At 41.8% G+C, this 19,457-nt stretch overlaps 1 protein-coding gene across 1 annotated transcript in view; it reads right to left on the reverse strand.

Moving 5' to 3' along the window:
- Nucleotides 1-696: 696 nt before the first annotated feature.
- Nucleotides 697-19,457, reverse strand: part of LOC147260452 (uncharacterized) — a 28,813-nt gene continuing 10,052 nt past the window's right edge. The window contains exons 16-35 of the mRNA XM_086205531.1: nucleotides 19,352-19,405; nucleotides 18,218-18,325; nucleotides 18,052-18,105; nucleotides 16,593-16,646; nucleotides 16,448-16,501; nucleotides 14,202-14,255; nucleotides 14,075-14,128; nucleotides 13,902-13,955; nucleotides 13,683-13,736; nucleotides 13,307-13,360; nucleotides 12,666-12,719; nucleotides 5,148-5,201; nucleotides 5,035-5,052; nucleotides 4,889-4,942; nucleotides 4,186-4,248; nucleotides 3,859-4,024; nucleotides 3,597-3,703; nucleotides 3,310-3,390; nucleotides 3,033-3,215; nucleotides 697-1,532 (exon numbers count right to left, since the gene is read on the reverse strand). Coding sequence (XP_086061657.1) covers nucleotides 1,377-1,532; nucleotides 3,033-3,215; nucleotides 3,310-3,390; nucleotides 3,597-3,703; nucleotides 3,859-4,024; nucleotides 4,186-4,248; nucleotides 4,889-4,942; nucleotides 5,035-5,052; nucleotides 5,148-5,201; nucleotides 12,666-12,719; nucleotides 13,307-13,360; nucleotides 13,683-13,736; nucleotides 13,902-13,955; nucleotides 14,075-14,128; nucleotides 14,202-14,255; nucleotides 16,448-16,501; nucleotides 16,593-16,646; nucleotides 18,052-18,105; nucleotides 18,218-18,325; nucleotides 19,352-19,405 — 1,530 coding nt within the window. The 3' untranslated portion in view covers nucleotides 697-1,376. The remainder of the gene's footprint in view (nucleotides 1,533-3,032; nucleotides 3,216-3,309; nucleotides 3,391-3,596; nucleotides 3,704-3,858; nucleotides 4,025-4,185; nucleotides 4,249-4,888; nucleotides 4,943-5,034; nucleotides 5,053-5,147; nucleotides 5,202-12,665; nucleotides 12,720-13,306; nucleotides 13,361-13,682; nucleotides 13,737-13,901; nucleotides 13,956-14,074; nucleotides 14,129-14,201; nucleotides 14,256-16,447; nucleotides 16,502-16,592; nucleotides 16,647-18,051; nucleotides 18,106-18,217; nucleotides 18,326-19,351; nucleotides 19,406-19,457) is intronic.

The raw sequence follows: 19,457 nt of genomic DNA on the forward strand, positions 1-19,457 counted from the left end.
ATATCAGATTTATTAGACTCTGAATGCTGTTCAACTAGATAGGCCTAGTGAAGGCTAAACATCCCATTTCTTGTAATGAAATTATATCAGGGAAATACAATGGTGGTTAGCACTGTTGCCTCAAAGGCTAGAGCATGGGGTCTATATACATATATATATATATATATATATATATATATATATATATATATATATATATATGTATATGTGTGTGTGTGTGTGTGTGTGTGTGTGTGTGTGTGTGTGTGTGTGTGTGTGTGTGTGTGTGTGAGTTTGCATGCTCTCCCTGTACCTGTGTGGGTTCTCTCTGGTACTCCGGCTTCCTCCCACAATCCAAAGACATCAAGAGGGGACGAGGCTGATTGATACTCTAAATTGACTGTAGGTGTGGCTGTGAGTGTGAATGGTTGTCTGTCTCTATGTGTTGGCCCTGTGATGGACTGGCGACCTGTCCAGGGTGAACCCTGCCTCGCGACCGAAGGCAGTTGGCATAGGCTCCAGGCACCCCGGGACCCTTAACAAGATAAATGGAAGAAAATGGATGGATGGATGGAAATTATACCATACTAGCACTGACTGTGTTTTCATTAAAGAGGTTTTCACTGTTTGGTGGACAGAAAATTTGTCTTTTTACTTTGGTCCAGTTTGCTTGCACACAGTCACTGTTTCAAGTGCACATTGTAAACAAATGTCTTGTGGTTGGAATAGAAAGGAGGCAGGATTCCACACACACTTCTTTAATCATGTTGGTTGGATGACAAGCTCTGAATTAGTCCTCCACACAACTTCAAATCAAGGGGAACATTTCAGTCAGAGATTTAATGAGCATTTATGTGTAAATTATGTCATTGATCTATTGACCTTCCACTCCCAAAAAACTCCTGCACCTGTATTCACACCTTCAATTTCCACTGTCCTTAAAAAAAGGCCTGTGGTGTTATATAAAATTATAACTACATTACAGTGTTGAATCACCTTTTTATTTCCGTAAATAAGTTTAGAGTGAGAGTTTAAAATAAAGTAACCCTTTGTCTGCTTTTGGTGCGCACCCAAGTGCGATTGTCACTGGCCCAAATGGACCACACCAAGGGAAAAACAAAATCTAGTGCAATTCAACTGAACTAAATGGGGCAGTTGTGAATACCCCTTCAAACACACGGCAAAATTTACCTGAATAATCATCAAATCAATGTCAACCAAGTGCATAAATAAGAAGTTTTCAAAAATACATCAACAATATACAAAGAATTCCACATGTCCATTGCTGTGAACCAGCTCACTGTTGGCAGATCTTCAGAGATTTTGGTGATTTTCTTCCTGATGATCTTCAGTCAGCTCTACTTCATTACACAAACACACAGATGCATGCAGCCTGTCTAGCTGAAGCATGCTGGTCCAATGATGAAGCCAAACTCCTGTGAAAAGTCATTGTTGCCAAACACTGCCAGATCCCTGAGGGGCAGCAACTGAAGATTTTCACTCCTAAACTGAAAAACTGATGTTTCAGCTCCAGACTGCTGCTCTTCTGATGCCTGAGGAAAAAATACACAAAATATTTTATTTGCAACCTTGAAATGTTCTCTCTGTGGATGCAAACATGAAAATATCACTGCAACACTGGCGACTGATGACTCTGGCAGTGACTGGTCTGGTTCATTTCACCACATCACCTCCTCCTCTTTCTTTTCCGTAATGTAATGATTTCAGTAATGTGTACTTAAATGTTTAGCACCTATTTGATCCAATTGCATAGAACGCCCAGTGCGACCAGGGATTGCAAACCCCCACTGACACACAAGCACACAAGTATTAATGTTCACTACAGTGTAGGACACTCTTGTTAGCGGAGGTGCAAGAGAAATATAAATCAACCTGTAGACTGAAATGATGTGCTGTATCATAAGACCTTGGGTTATCAAAGTAGTCCGTCACTACCCTAGATATCCCGTCCAGTGAGGGGGAGTTGTGGCAATTTTTGTCACCTGTTATACATTTAATATTTTATTCTTTGTCTCTCACCTAACCCGATATACAGCCCATTGTCCTTGTTATATGTAACCACATTCTCAGAGGTCTTCAAGCACAGAAATAGTCATTTTGGGGTGACAAATGGTTTGATAACAATAGCCTTATTACTCCTGGCACATAAAACTGAAAGTTAAATGGCCCTTCCTCAGAATCCTCCTCTATTGATCCATCTTTCTCAAAACAACTTTGAATTTCTATCACTGGACTTTATGCCAGGTTCTGTTCTTAACTTTTATGGACAGAATTTCTATGGAGGTGGTGGAGGGGGTCAAGTTTGGTGGTGGCAGGATGTGGTCTCTGCTTTTTGTGGGTGATGTGGTCCTCTTAGCGCCATCAAGCCACGACCCCCAGCTCTTGCTGGGACAGTTTGCAGTGGAATGTGAAGTGGCTGGGATGAGAATCAGCAACTCCAAGTCTAAGGCCATGGTCCTCAGCTGGAAAAGGGTGGCCTGCCCACTACAGGTCGGGGGGGAGGTCCTGCCTCAGGTGGAGGAGTTTAAGTATCTCTGGATCTTGTTCATGATTTACAGTAGGATGGAGCGGGAGATTGACAGGTGGATTGGGGCGGCATCCGCAGTGTTGAAAAAGGATATTTATTTCATTTTGCAGAAGCTAAACAGAAACCTATTTTTGTTTAGATTACGTAGATACTTGTGGCACAACACAAAGACAATGAACTTCTTCAATGGTGAAGGATAACACTGGCCGTGTCCTATCCAAAAGGCTCTTAATACAGTGCAGGAAGAAAAAAAGGCTCTCTGATGGGATGGCTCTGATGTACACAGATACTGAATTTTTAGGTGGTGTATTAATTGTTCAATAAAAACATGTTATTTCAGGACCCTGTGCACAGAAGTCCAATGATGAGCACCAGCTTTGCTGCTGTCAGCTTTTCTGCACAGAACCATGGCCATAGTGTTTGGGACAGGCTGTGAAATAGGACCCATTATTTGATGGGTCTTCATTCTGAAATAATGATGACCATCAACATCATTGTCACTTACCCCACAGTGTTGCAATACTCGCAGATAAGTGTGCACCTGAGTGTCAGCCAGGAACCGGACCTTGATCTCTTTAAGGTCCTGTGTGCTTCCCTTCGGGCAGCTGTAGGTGATGCTCTGACTGGAGAATCTGCTGTTCAGTCTCAGAAACCTCATCTGCACTACATCTGCTCCTGAATACTCAAACTGAAGGTACAGTAATGGGTTGAATATGAGATGGAATTAAGAGAAGTGGAATAAAAAGAAGAGGAGGGTTACTAGAGGGTTATCAGATGCTCACCTGGAATCCATCTTCAGCTTTGCTTAACCAGTGAAATGACATTTTGGAGCCAGAATCCTTCAGCCAAGCCTTTACTGGGACCTGTGGTTTGACATTCATTCCATTATGTTATATGACTACTGTAGGTTTCTACCAAACAATCAAAAATACCAAACATAACACAGTTTGTGGCCTTAGCTTTAAAATTTCAACTAATTGTACTGCCTTTGTAGTACTGTATCACAATGGTTTGACAGTTGATATGAAGATTACGGTGAGTGGAGAGGGTGAAGGTGTATGTTTTTGACCTGAGGCTGCAGTGGAGACAGACAGGTCTTTGGTTCTGTTAGGAAGTCGCAGTAGGCTTGGAAAGAATCAGCTGGGCTGCCCTGGTTAGGGTCTATGTAATACATCCCTGGAATTGGATGCACAGTCTCATTCATTTTCATGGTCACATGTTTTAAATAGTTTCTGTTGTAGTTGTTGGAAAATGTAGTGCTTCTTTCAACATGTTTGAGCAAACATTATCGTTACAGTAGTCAGAGAAGCATCTGACACCGTCATTCTCACCGCTGTTGGAGTTCGGGTGGGCGAGCCACAGCTCCAAACATGTCGTGGCTGGATGTAGTTTGCTGCCATCTGGTGGGTTAATGAACCACCGGAGATCCCACAGAAGGGAGTCCAACAGAGTCTGGCTAAGGACATAGTTGGGCTTGTCTGACATGAACATTAGTTCCTGAACAAAGGACATACAATATAATCACGACCAGGATGGCAGATGTGACCTCCCTATTGTTTATTACAAACAGGTACCTCCATAATTGACTGTCAGGGTAGGTTAGTCATTAAGTGTTGCGAAAAGGACAAAAACCAACAATCATAGTCAGCTACACTTACCTTCAGTTGAGTAAGTGTAAGGTTCACTGAGGGCCCTGGGAGTCCAGGTGGTCCAGGTGGACCCTGACAAGTACAATGAATATGTTTATCCCCAAGGACACCATAGTTCTTTGTTTCTCATTGCATACTTGCCAAAATTTAAAAAAGAATAAACTTAAGGTGCTGTGTTGACAGTTAAAAACATCATTTTGCTGCTGGAAAAAGTGGTAATTACAGGATGCTGGCATATTTTATCGTGTTGGCCTGGAAGATTACTGCTCATCTATTTATATAAAATTTGCCAGTGAAAAATTGAATGAAGCCCCATTCCCACTGGCCAAAAAAACCTGCTAACACGACTCACACCTGACATTTTTCTGCAATGTAGACAGCTTTAATTGGCATTCAGTCCCAAGGGCAGCAGTCGACACAGATATTATCAGCTCAACTCAAATTGCCATTGATGGGAATATAAAACCTGGGTCGATGCAGTAATTTGTGGCTGGTTTTTAGTTATTCCAGTCTTGGACCACTATTTTCATAGAGAAATGGAAGCCTGCAGCCACCACTGGTAGCTACCACAACTTTATCATCTCAGCCACAAATTTCATGTGTGTGTTTAAGGAGTGGCAATTTAATATTACTCTGACAGTGTTTAGTTTGAAAAAAAAAAAGGTTTTACTAGTGCTACCAAAGATCATGTACAACTCTCCTGTTTACTCACAGGTAAGCCTCTCTTTCCAGGAAGGCCTAGTGGTCCAGTTAATCCTTTTAGGCCCTGGAGGTCACAAAAACCCATCACTGTTGAATATATAGATTTCAACAGATTTATCAGCTGCAATCTGAAATAAATAGTGGGGGATTACTCACCCTCTTTCCAAATAAACCCTACAGTAAGAGAAGAAAATGAAAAAATGTTAAAGATGATGATTATTCTATCAAATACCAGTTTGGTTGTCATGGTGGTGTTGGAGATTACTTACTGGCAGCCCTGGAAGGCCTAAAGCTCCTTGTGCACCAGGTGGTCCAATATCCCCCTGGAAAGCAGTCAATACTACTGGATCACAATAAAGGCAACAGATTTCATTCATGGCAATCATCTGGCAGAAATAATAATCCAGCAGGCGCACACTGCTGGGTGTGAATATTTAGGTCAATACTATTACATACAAATACAAGTCAAGTCAAGTCAGTTTTATTTGTATAGCACATGATCACAACAAAAGTTATCTCATGACACTTAACAAGTAGAGCAGGTCTAGCTCAACACTGTCAATTAATTTACACCCAACAATTCTCCATGAGCAAGCACATGTTGTAACAGCGGCGACGAAAACCTTCCTTTTAACAGGCAGGAATGTCAACAAGATCCAGGCTCAATGGGGACAACGTTCTGCTTTGAGCAGTTGGGGGAAAAAGAGAAGGAGAACGTGGCAGTGACAAAGACAGATATACAGAAGGACAGAGAGGGACAGAGATAAAGAGGGAGGGAAAGGGGAAGAGACTGATTTACAGATGGGAACATGAACAGGGGGGCAGCTTGAGCCTCCTTGGGTCTGAAGCCTCCTCCAGCAGCAGCATCAGTCAGGGATCTCGGAAATGGGGAAGCACAAAGGCTCACAAAGGCAAGTCTTAAATGTGCTCTTAAACATGGAGAAGGTGTCTGCATCCTGGACTGAAACTGGGAGACCATTCCACCGGAGGGGAGCTTGATAGCTGAAGGCTCTTGTTCTCATTCTACTTTTAGTGACTAGGAAACACAAGTAACCCTACATCCCGGGAGTGAAGGGTTCTAGCTGGATAATAGGGGACTATGAGCTCTGTCAAATATGAAGGAGCCTGATTGTTGAGGGCTTTGTATGTTAGAAGGAGAATTCTAAATTCTATTCTGAATTTGAAAGGGAGCCAATGCAGAGAAGCCAGTACATGAGAGAAAAGGTCTCTTCTACCAGTTCTAGTCAACACGTGGGTAGCAGCGTTTTGGACCAGCTGGAGAGTCTTTAGGGACTTATCAGTACAACCACATAAGCGGGAATTGCAGTAATCCAGCCAGGAAGTGACAAAAGCATGGACTAATTTTTCTGTATCTTTTTGAGACAGAATGTCTAATAATGTCCAATGTCTAATGATCCAAGCAATGTTACATCGATGACAACGGCAGGCGTGGAGATTTGCTTTATGTGTGAGTTTAAGGACAGATCCTGATCAAAGAGAACTCCTAGGTTCCTTACGGTAGTGCTGGATGCCAGGATGATGCTATCCAGGGTACCTATCTCATTAGATAAGGTGTTTTGGACCCAGCACAATAACTTACATTTTGTCAGTTTAATGAAAGGAAATTGTGGGTCATCCATGATTTAATTTCCTTTAGACAGGCCTCCAGTGTAGTCAACTGATTGGTTTCATGTGGCTGCAGCTAGTAAGTACAGCTGCGTGTTGTCTGCATAACGGTGGAAATTAATTGAATGACCCCTTATTATTTGAACTTATGGAAGCAGATACAGAGTGAAGAGGACAGGTCCAAGCACCAAATGCAGTACCCAGACTGTCATTATCAACATCCGCATGAATACTGAAGTCACCTACAATAATGACTTTAACTGTTTTAAGAACTAAACTGGAATAAACTCTGAGAATTCGGATACGAATTCAGAGTAAGGACCAGGAGAGTGGTGCACAATAGCAAATAAAAGTGGCTGTAGCAATTTTCAGGCTGGATGAGACAAACTGAGCATATGACTTTCAAATGAATTAAAACTTATTTTGGGTTTGGGATTTATTACTACACTTCTGTCAGAGCCTCAAGGGATGAGTGTTAATGTGACAGGGAGGACAACTCGACTGATGTACTCATTACACAGCCAGATTTCAGTGAAAAACAAGTCAGTGCAATTGTCAGGTATTAATTCATTAACTAATCAAGTTTTTGGCATCATATATCTAATATTTAATAATTCACATCTAATTTTTATATTCTTTTGAAATAATTTGGTGGTCGTGTTCATTTTGATTAGGTTTTTCTGATTGACTCCTTTTCTAATGGTATTTGCGGGAATAAATTGACGTGGTTGGGTTTTGGGTGGGTAACTGCCCTGATGGACATGCAGAGAAGCGTGTAAGATGAAAGTTCTGCCTCCCAATCTCCACTCTGGGTTGTCAGGGTTCTATAATAAACTGGGCCATATTTATAGAAATAAAAGCAGCTCCATCCAACATGGGATGAATGCTGTCTCTCCTAAACAGACCAGCTGCAGGTTGCAACAGCAGAACATAAGGTAGATCTTAAGTTGGAGCATAAAGTTCACCTTAAACCTACGTTCGGAGTAGCTAGTTTCAAACTAAATATGTCCTAAATATGGATTGCACCACAATATCTTGAGTCTTAACTTAGATAGTTGTGTGTAAATTTAACCAGTGTCAGATTTAATGACGTTTAGACAATTTCAAGCCAGTCATCTGTAGCCAACAATGTAAACAAGAAGTACTGCAATTTTTCTTACACCAGAGTGAAGACGCATTCAGTACCCCAGTCAGTGAGAGGGCAAAACAGTTCAATCGTCATTTATTCTAAGATATAATAAGATACCTTCATTATTGAATGCCTTGGCATCCAAGGTTGTTATTGACTCGAAGTTAAGCTATTTGATGGCTATTGTTTTCAATAAATGCAGCTTATCGTTGCTTTGCATGTATTTGTTGTTGTGTTATCTGTTACCTAGCTATGCATTTTTCATATTTTGGTTGGTTTGTTTCAGCAACTGTAAAAGTGGAATTGTTTTTTTATATCTCAAAGTGGTGAGTTGGGGTTGTTTAGCAACTACGTTCGCGTGAAGTACGTACTTTCTAACAGTTTTTTAGCGAATTTAACGACTTCAACTGGAGCCAAGCAGAAATGATCAACTTTGCTTTTCGCAACCACCTGGCTGTACGAGAGTCGTCTGTCCTAAGTAAGTCATGGTTACACTATTGAATCATCAGCTGAGCTAAATTTCAACCTTTAGTCTGAGCCATCCCTCATTGTTGCCATTTGTGTTAATGTCATATGTTTAGTCTACAGTGTTAGTGTCGTGGTAAGTCCAACGCTAGCAAAGTCAAATTGATAACATCACGTTAGCACTAGTAGCCTATTGCTATAATAATAACATGGTATGTATAGGCGATAGGCCTACGCTTGCATGTTAGCCAGCAGTCAAGGTGTGCTTATGATTCAGTGGCATATTTAACCAATGTAAGTAAACTTTAAACTATAGTTGTATCAGTGTCTGTTTGGTCAACAATGAACTTTCAGATCAAATGAAGCAGCCAACATTTCAGTCATATTTCAATGGTATTTCTTGTCTGTTTTTTCCACATTAACCTTAAACATATTGTCCAGCAGGGGGCCACTTGGGTCTTAAAGTGCATTCAATAATATCTCAAAAATTATCAGTCATTTCTACATTAACATTAAACATGTGACAATATCCTTTTCTGTTTCAAGTAAGCATTTTGCTATTCAGCTGCACATAATACCAAATAAAAACATGAGAGCTTGATGAAAGACCTATGCTCCTTTAAAATAAAGTGCTGAACTCAGTGCTGCGTGGAGGCAGAATAAACATATACAAGTCCATCCACTCGTCTTTAAATGTTCGGTTCTCACTGTCTACCTTTCTCCCCTTTGAGCACGCCATCCTTCTCTTGAACTACGAACTGAATGAATTATCTTTCCTTCCCCCCTCAACTAACGCGTGCTTTTTCCATCTGTCAATTGCAGTGTCGAGCGTGCACCAGTCCCACAGAGCTCACAGCTTTGACAGCTCGTGCTGCACAGCACAGGTGTCAGCTCACGTTACTGGTATTATAATACTGAAACAAAAACATAGCCTATAAATGTATAGTTTATTTAATGTGTTTAACATTTTTAGAAAGATAAGCTGTTAAAATCGCTTGGTCACAACATGTTATTCATCATCGTTATTATTATTATTATCATTATTATTATTATTATTATTTTTACAATTGGTCTGGGTTCGGAGGACTGTTGGGTCCGCATCCAAACCGCGATCCACCTATTGGCGACTGCTGCCCTACACTGCATTTAAAGAACACTCAGCTTAGTAGAATTTAGGAGGCTACATATTTTATTTATTAATGCAGCCTTCATCCGAAACAGGTGGTAGTGAGGTAGTCCAGGGTAGTCAATGCCCTGGCTGGTGCAGCCACATTATGTAGGGGGACGTCTTGGTCTGCATCAAGGTCCTGCAATCCATCCTCCAGAGGCACCTTCCACACCATTGCCATGCCATGGAGAACAACACACGCACCAGCCACAACAGCTGCCCTGTCTGGCTCCATATGGATGCCTGTTAGTAATCACATTCATTACAGGAGGAATAGCCTAAGGCCTACTTAGTTATTTTAAACCAACACACAGGTGGACTATAAAATAAAGAGTAACTCCTAACATGTACATCTCAGTACTGCTTTAGGGCTTTTTAATCACAGATTAGTCTCAGACAGAATATCCATCCGTCCGTTTTCTTCCGCTTATTCCTGTTAAGGATCGCAGGGGGGCTGGAGCCTATCCCAGCGGCTTTCAGGCAAGAGGCAGGGTTCACAGGTTGCCAGTTCACCGCAGGGCCAACACATATAGACAGACAACCATTCACACTCACAAACACACACCTATGGTCAGAACTCAGGTTAGAGTATCAATCAGCCTCGTCCCCTCTTGATGTCTTTAGACGGTGGGAAGAAGCCGGAGTATTAGAGAGAACCCACACAGGCACGGGGAGAACATGCAAATTCTACACAGAAAGATCCCTGCCCGAGCTGGGACTTGAACCTGGAACCTTCTTGCTATGAGGCGACAATGCTAACCACTGCACCACCTTCTCAGACAGAATATGATTTCACAAAGACTGGGTAGCTAATTTAGATTTACAATATTGTTTTAGTTACCTCTGTGCAAACACACTGACCGTTTCTTCAGCACTCCTATGCAGCGCTCAACCGTATTTCTCGGAAGAAAATGTGCGCCACATTGAAGCGCTCCTGGCAGGTGACAAATGGGTGTCATCAGCCAATCCCGAGGTGGATACACTGGGGAGCCTCCCAGGATATCTCCCTGCCTCAAAGTCCACTCTGAATTGCGAGTGCCGTAGGATGTCGCTGTCATGTTTTGATCCCTGCCATTTAATCACAGTCGGTTATCTTGAGTTCAGTGTCACAGACTATCTTTGATTAATTGAATGGTATTCTATTTTATTCACAGTCAGGTTCGTGGTCTGTGGGAGTTATGATACGGATATGCGTTGCGTCCACACATCCTGTCACGTTTGGGAACCCAGCTATCTGAAAAAAAAATATGCCGAACATTGTTAAGTTCTGGGTCAGCAGGGAAGCGAACATAGGTATCAAGACGCCTTCACAGAGACACTGCCAAAGCTTGAACCACTCTACAAGCAGTGGACTTGTGAACATACATGGAATCACCAACCAGATTTTGAAATGATCCAGTAGCAAACTGTCTCAGAGCCACACACAATTTCTATCTGTGTTATGCTGCAGGTCGTTGGCAAGAGGATTGTTTATTCTGTGCAATTCCGCCCAGCAAAACCGAAGTCCCACTTACAAGTCCTCATCATCATAGTGATCAAATGGATCCAGACGATCATGGACAACAAGTTCATGCCGCAAACTGCATTCACACTCCTCTTCCCATAGCCATTTTTAACATATATAACAGTCTTTTTAGAATGAAACAGAACTTATACCAACTAGTAGGGAGGTGTAAAATCTAAGTTATAACTTAGTGTTCCATTGAACTATCTGCCTGGTGCAACAGCTATTTTTTCAGTAGTGCGTAAAGTTGAACTCAGGGCCAATTTACGTCCATCGTAGCCTAAGACAGAACATACATTCTGCTGGTGCAACCAACTGCTGATCTCCGCCAGAAGGTTTTCAAGTTTTCAAAGAAGCCCACTTAGTTTTCCGGACAACCAGCAGATTAATGCTGGCATGCGGCTGAACATGTCGTCGCTGGTCCAATTAGGCAGGGGTCCAGACAACACAACGGCAGCCGACATCGTCTGCGCATGTGCACAAATGTACACACCGACTCAATATTTATTTTAGTGACCTCCGACTGGTGGAGTTAGATGTCTTGACCACCGATATGAATAACACTGACTTGAATAACAATTTTACCGTATTTACAGTTACTTTTAGCCAGCAGTTTTAAATTGGACTTGATGTCGCCCTATTCGGACTCTGGAATACATTTCACTGAGGTTTCTTCTTCACTTCATGTTCCTCAGAAGGGAACTTCCAATTAACAGAGTTAATGTTTCTCCATTGGTGTGTCGCTGAGTGGGGAAAACCTATTAGAAATGTGAACCAATGGGTAATCGCTGACAGTACCCTTCCTGACAGGACTATGCTTCCTTCGGACAGTTACCCAGCAGCCCTGGTTTCCCAGCTGCTTGTGAGCTGCCGGGGGAAAGCTAGTCGGACCTAAGCTAGGGCGGCCTGCACGAGCTGATGGGAGCTGGCTAGCAGCTAATTGTTTCGATCCATCAGTGCGGACTCAATGCCGCTAAGCCTCACCCCCAGCGCTACAAACAAATTACATTTAACACACATCAGTATCACTTAAGGAGGCAGAGGAGTAACTAAACATGTGACACACTGAGCAGGAGCAAGAGGGAGATGCCATCGCTAGTCGAGAGTTTACAAGGCAGAAAGACTTTCACTACAAGATAGATGGTCTTTTAAACTAGATAAATCTGTGTAATTATGAATCAGCAGGGATGATCAAACTTTAACTAGCTCAACAAAGCAAAGCACTACTTTCAGCAACACACAGTAACAGGAAGTGAGGTCACACTTACCTCAACATCTGTCAAGAGCTCAAAATGGAATTGAAGAAGGTACAACACTGAATACAACACTGAATCAACTTACAAATTCTTTCTCAAATTCATCTCTATTACCGTGCACACATGACCTAAAACCCTAAATAACCACTGAGAGAGGAGACCCTTTGGCAGGCTTAAAGGCAGAAGACACTCAGAGATGAGCTGCATGAATCTGAACCTGTTGCTCCACTGTCTACACAGACCTTTTGGGTAGCACTGAAATCATGGATATGCAGCCAACACATTGCAGATTGCCAGTCTGTTGCAGAGCCAAACAATCATTCACACTCACAGCCACACCTATGGTCAATTTAGAGTTGCCAGTTTATGTAACTTGCACATCTTTGGACTGTGGGAGGAAGCTGGAGACCCTGGAGAGAACCCTCACGGGCACAGGGAGAACATACAAATTCCACACAGAAAAGCCCCAGGCTGAAACCCAGAACCCTCTTGTTGTGAGGTGGCAGTGCTAACCACTCCACCACTGTGCTGCCCACAGAAAATGGAAGAATAATCAAAAATGATTTATAGACTGTGACAAGAAAAAGAAGTTGTTGGCTGGAAAGGAAAGCTGAGAGAGCTGAGGGTGTGTGAGTTTACCTGCTCTCCCTTTTGACCTTGTTTCCCTGTCTCTCCAACAGTTCCTCGCACTCCCTAAAACAAAAATTGAGTCAGAAGGCAGGTTGCAGTGGCCGTGCAGGAGCTCACTCTTCAACCCCTGTTAGCAGCAGTGAATGAATGCTCTTGGAGTGGGGGACTATTGGTCATTGAGCTGTGTTTTAAAAAAAACACCATCACTCTAAACAAACTAAAGTGCTTTTATTGGAACACAGACTAATGAACCAAACCAGACCTGAAATATGGGAGTTATACATTATGAAATATTTCAACAGTGATGTTTTCAACATTAGCAAAACATTCTGACATGTTATATCAGATATTCATTACAAACAACTGCTTGTTTGGAGGATGTGTTCGATGTGAGCCATGGTATATGTAATGTAACTGGTCAGTCAAGAAACTGTTCAGACAACCAAACTGGACTTTGTCACATTTGATTCTGATAATGTTCTATTTGAAACTTCCAAACAAGAAACAAAACACTCAGGAACAACTGCACATATCTGCCCACATCACATTAACTTGGGAAGTATCAGGAGCAACGAGGAAACAGGTGGATCCTGCTATTTATGTCATGTCAAGGTCATATCATTCAAAAAACCTATAGTGATGGAACTCACCTTTAGCCCATCTCCCCCAGGAGGGCCAGGTGGTCCTAGAACTCCTCGTTCCCCCTGCATAGTGGGGAATTAAGAATAGACAAAACAGAACACACAGAAAGAACAGACGTTGACTGACAACAGCATTATGGAAAGGATCCAAACAGAGACAATTTGGAATTTTGCAGGAGAAAGGTCACTGAAGTCAGCGGAGTAAAAGTGAGTAAGAATTAGAGCCTGGGCGTTGTAATGCAAAAAATGTAGCTTCCTATCTCAGACATAAACATCTGCACTCTGTGAAAACATGAGGCACCAATCTTGCTGATCCTCTGGGGGACAGGGACACACAGAGGAATTATCCTTGAATGTGTACAATAGCTGATAAGTGAGAATCTACCTTCAACTCAAGGTGGCCCATCACTCCTTTTTCTCCGGGTGGACCAGCATGCCCCTTTAAGAAAGGATAGTGAGAAGAGAAATGTAATCAAAGGAGCCTTTCTGATCCAGTAATGACTGGAGGGGATAAAACACACAAGGTGTCCAGAGGGGTGGTCAAAGAACTGTCTAACATGCTTATCCATTCAGAGTAGGTTTGATGAGGCCTGACACAACATACATATCTTCCAGGTCTCCCTGCAGCACCAGATGAACCTGCAGCTCCTGTCTTTCCCTGCAGGCCAGAGAAAAATTAACACTGACTCAGAGTAATACTGCTGTATTTCCTACTGTATGAACTGAAGAGGAGCAAAGACAAGTGTGATTGATAAAGGTCAAACAGTCACGACTGACCTTTTCACCCTGTCTTCCTCGCAGGCCTTGATTTCCAAATTCTCCTGGTGTCCCCTTTAAAAAGGAAGAAAATTATGTCTCAGCATATCTTCTACTTCATGCTAATATCAGAATTTTGTCATCCTACCCTGTCCCCAGAGTGTCCAGCCTTCCCTGGATGCCCCCTTCTGCCACCAGCTCCCTGAAAACAATCCAGTGAGGTCTGATGTAACACAGGCTCAAATACTGAGTTCCGAAGTACAGAAACAGCCCTGGTAAAAACCACAGAAGACTTCCTCATGATGGCTGACTCTGGACTTTTAACAATTCTCATCACCTTATCACCATCTTTTGACACCATCTCACATAACAACCACATCAAATCACTTGGTATCTCCAGCACCTGTCTTACCTGGTTTAAAGCATATCTCTTTAAACTGTCACCAGTGGTGTTCCCCAGGGCTCTGTTCTGGCATTCTAAAAACGTACTGTCCCTCAAAGCACATGTTAACAATGTATAATGAATACTTTCATCTTTGAATTCTTAGCCAACTACATCCACCACTCTCACAACACTGCCAATGTCATTTATTCCCTCATTACATCATGTATTGATTACTCTTTGGTCTCCCCAACAAGCATTTTCATAAACTTCAGCTGGTACAGAAATCTGCAGCCTCCAAAGATCATATCACCTGGTTCTTTGGCAACTCCACTGGCTTTGTGTTAAAAATTATATTAAACTACTAGATTCTGCTTTTCATTTTCAAGGCTAATTACATCTTCCGCCAGATCGTCTACCATGGGATCAAGAGTTGCCTGCTGCTCACTCCCAAGCTCTGGAACATTGACCCACAAGGTATCCTTAGTAGTAGATCTCACCACCATGCAATGCAGACTGAAAACCTACCTTTTCCAACATACTCCCTCTTATACTATGCTGGTGATAGTGAAATTCACCCTCCTTTGTTTTTATAATAATATATTGTATTAGTTCCTCTTTTTATCACATAGCTATGATGTCTGATGCGTTGATGCTTGTTTTTCAACTTGCTCTTGTAAGAATACCTTGAGTGTTTTGAAAAGCACCTAGAGGTAAAATGTATTAATATTGATATTATCATCATCATCATCAGTATCATCATTACTATTATTATTCTATCCTGACATATTGATGATGTTCCATGTAAAAGCCACATACTTAATTTGATCTACAGCCTCATTACTGCAAAACATGTCCATGCAACTACAGTTCAAACATTCAAGGAACACGACAACTTTTTGGAAGATACACTTACTGTCACTCATTTCTAGAACCAGACAAGCAGATACATATCCTTCTCTCATCTCTGCATAACAAAGCTTCAGTCTCCCTTACTTTATAGCAGGCAGCTATTTAGCTTAACAGAGTTAAAAACTAGTAGTGTGGTGGAACAGCACACAGTTTCAAAGTCAGCAAATAAACGAATCCGAAAGTTTTTCAAAATTAAAATTACATCATGGATTTGCACCTTAATGTTAAATAAATCCTCTGTGGGCTTCCATGAAAAATCTATCCATCCATTTTCTACCACTTATCCTGTTAAGGGTCACGGGGGGGGGGGGGGGGGGGGGGCTGGAGCCTATCCCAGCAGCCTATCCCAGAGAGAAGGGGTTCACCCCGGATGGGTCGCCAGTCTATGCAGGGCCAACATATATAGACAGACAACCATTCACACTCACACACATGCCTATGGTCAATTTAGAGTATCCAATCAGCCTAGTTCTGTTTTGCATGTCTTTGGACTATGGGAGGAAGCCGGAGTACCCGGAGAGAACCCATGCAGGCACAGGGAGAACATGCAGACTCCACACAGAAAGATCCCGTGCCCGAGCCAGGACTCAAACCCAGAACTTTCTTGCTGTGAGGCCACAGTGAAAACCACTGCACCACTGTGCTGCCCTCCATGAAAAATGATTCATGTAAGTAATCTATAATATAGTAAATTAACTGTAAAACATTTATTTTTTTTAGTTTGTTTACATAATTTCTTTTTAAAAATCAATTGATAGCCCAAGTTTTATTCAATTTGAAGGAATAGAAGGACCACAATGTTCTAAACAGCTCATAAAAAGGCTCATTAGTCTCCTAAAACAGCTGTCTCAGGGTATTTCAGATGAGAAGTACTGCAGAGGCAGATGAATCTATGTGCGTTGCTTCAGTGAATATTTGTGGAATGGGACAGAGTTGAAGGAAAATGTCACTCAGTGCAGTAATGAAGCTCACTGATGTTTGTGCCACAGAGGATAAAAATGTTATTGAGAAGACTTGAGGTTCAGTCAATTATTCATTATTGAATCATATGTGTCCACCAGTCTCCAGTCCATCCTGTACAGATTATCATGTGAACTGACCTTTTGACCCTTGTGTCCCTTTCCTCCTTCTGGTCCACGTCTACCTTGTGATCCCTGAGTGCCACGCAGTTTGATGGAAACAGGTCAGGAATGCATGAGCAACATATTATGTCTGTACATGTGTGTTTATCAAGGCACCACTGACCTGATGTCCCACGGGGCCAACAGGACCATCAGGGCCAATCTCACCCTCCATACCCTGGACAATATAGACCAACAGCAATGTCAAATAGAGTGTAATAGAGCCAAATCACTGAAGACCACTGAAACTAAAATTATGTTGTCAATGGAAAGCTCCTCATTCTTTAAAGCAATTAATCTATCAGTGTCATATAGAAAAGTCCAAGACACAAACAGCAACAAAAGATTTTACAAATTCAGAGAAATGAGAGATGAGTCCAAAGAGGCTCAACTTGTTAAACTAGAGACTGTTGACATCCTACATCTTCAGGTATGAATCAGCTGACACGTCACAGCAAAATCATATAGCTTTTCCGAGGAAGACTGCAGTGGTATGACAAATAAATAATAGTCTGTTAATAAGAACACTTACGAAATAGAGGGACGTGTGGTGTTTTAATGTGTGTCTCATGTCTCATGCTCATGGATTGGTCGAGGTGAGTCAGACAGACATTTCCATGCTAGCCCCCTGCATGACTACTTGTTCCCTTTTAATAGTCATTATTTCAGCTATGATGGTTGTTAGCTGAGTGGTCCTAACACCGGCCAAAACATTTTTGGTCTAAAGTTATCTGACACAATCTTAGCATCAGGATATGGCTGCCATTTTTCCATCAGCTTTCCACCACTAAACCCTCAATTCTAGAGATTTGGCCATGTGCAGCCCAAGTTAACACTAAAAAACTCTGAGCCTGAACTGAAGGGCACTCTGCCAATGTTTTGCTTTGTTTAGGAGTCTTATTTCTTCTTTCTTTTTTAAATGTTTGTTATTTGGAGGCCCATGGTGGACTTTGGATAGATAGGATTAGGGCAGGGGTGGGCAATCATGTGCTTTGGAGGGCCGTGAGTATGCAGGTTTTCCTTCCAACCAAACACTTTAACAGGTGATTTCACTGATTAACACTCTTCTGTGGCTGAAGGTGTGTTAATCAGTTGAATCACCTGTTAAAGTGTTTGGTTGGAAGGAAAATCTGCATACACATGGACCTCCAAAGCACATGATTGCCCACCCCTGGGTTAGGGTTTTGCTTTGGTCGTATAATGTTCTCTGGTGGGTAAACTGATCAGTAGGGCTTTGGAAGCTTCCATCAATGACAGCAAGAACAAGACGAGTAGTTAGATGCAGGAAGGTAACAAGCTACAGTTAACCCTTTCTTATTCTCTTGCTCTTTACATTTTAATGAAAGTGATTTTTACTTTCTATTTCACAGCCAAGCCATGAAGAAATCCTTTAGCTAACGTGATGTTGCCTTGTACAAAGTGATGAGGCATTAGAGAAGGAAGTGCTCACAGAGCCCTGGAGAGGTGGCACCCTCTGAACCTGTGGTCATTTTCAGTGTTTCCATCTTCTAAATGTTTGTCACATCTGTACTTGTCTCTGTCCAGATTCTTTTCGAAGGACTCCACTATAAAAGATGTCTTACCTCTGATCCTGGTGATCCTGCTGCTCCTTTATCTCCAGGTAGACCATCTGGACCCTGCAAATAGACAGCCTGTTATTAACCCTAAGTAAAACCTTGTCATGTTTTACCCTTGTGTTTTTTGGGGCACTAGCTTTAGCATGTCATAAATCCCAATTGGGATTCTCACTGGCTCTCCTGGTACGCCTCTCCTTCCAGGCTCTCCTCTTTGTCCCACAAATCCAGAAAGTCCTTTCAGACCAAGATCACCTGGTCTTCCTCTAGTCCCCACAGGCCCCTGAAGTGCACAAATATCAGTAGGCATCTCATGTTATGATCGACAATGAGAACAAAGAGGGAAAAGACAGTTAAAGCTTTACTGTTTTCTTGATACACAATTATTAGACTTCAAAGTAAAATCAAACAGGAAAAATAAAAAAATAACCCCCCTAAAATCATGAATTAAACATGATTTTTATTCACAATTACAGATAATGACACTATATAAGGGGACCACTTGTTTCTGCTTCATGCTTGATACATGAATGTATAATTTACGAAGAGGATGAATCGGTGAGTGTGTGAAAGGGGCATGGCTCATCATAATGATCCTGGGATGCTAGAAAATCGTGTTCTGTGGGTTCTTAGGCACCCTTACTAATCTGGAGTTGTAGAACTGCAGGACCAGCTTTACTAAGAAGAACAACACTGTTAGTGTTTGCGATCCAAAAAAAACAACACCAATCTTTTTCTGCTTGTGATGACGTGAGTACCTCACTGACAGCAGAGCTTGTCAATAGCGACAACATATTATGTGCCAAATTTATGGATCAGCTTTTTCTAGCATTGCAAGTTCCAGGTCGTCAGGTCAAAAAGAAGTACCACAATCTTATTCAGTATCTTCGCTTTAATGCAGTGTAGTGCCACCAAAATCAAATCACACATCAGTGGTCTCCTGCTGGTTATACCCAACCACATAGTTTGGAAGAAAGTGCTTTTAAATGATTTTATACCTAAAATTATGTGAAAAGCAAATTTTTCGTGTTCTTAAATTAAACTTTTCATGGGATTACATTAGAAATATTATATTGCTATAATAAACTTTTCGTGTTATAAAGTGATAAGAAATATGCCTCACGGAAAATGACTCCAAATGAATGATGATGTAAATAAGCATCCCTTTACAAGAGTTCAACACATCATAACAACAAACTTATGTGCAGAACTAGATGATTTAGTTTTTAAATGCAGTCTACCCTAACCAGTACATCCATCACATAGACAACATTACACTGGTGTTTTATAATTGGCTGGAGCTCCTTACCACCTGTCCTGGCTTTCCTTGGTCACCTCTTGCACCTGGGCCTCCAGCAACCCCCTGCCATTACACAGGACAGTGGGGTCATCCTGTTAACAACAGTCTTAATAGA

Source organism: Aulostomus chinensis, chromosome 6 (assembly GCF_037954235.1).
Source record: "Aulostomus chinensis isolate RoL2024-O1b breed Wild chromosome 6, RoL_Achi_v1.0, whole genome shotgun sequence".
Taxonomy (NCBI): Eukaryota; Metazoa; Chordata; class Actinopteri; order Syngnathiformes; family Aulostomidae; genus Aulostomus; species Aulostomus chinensis.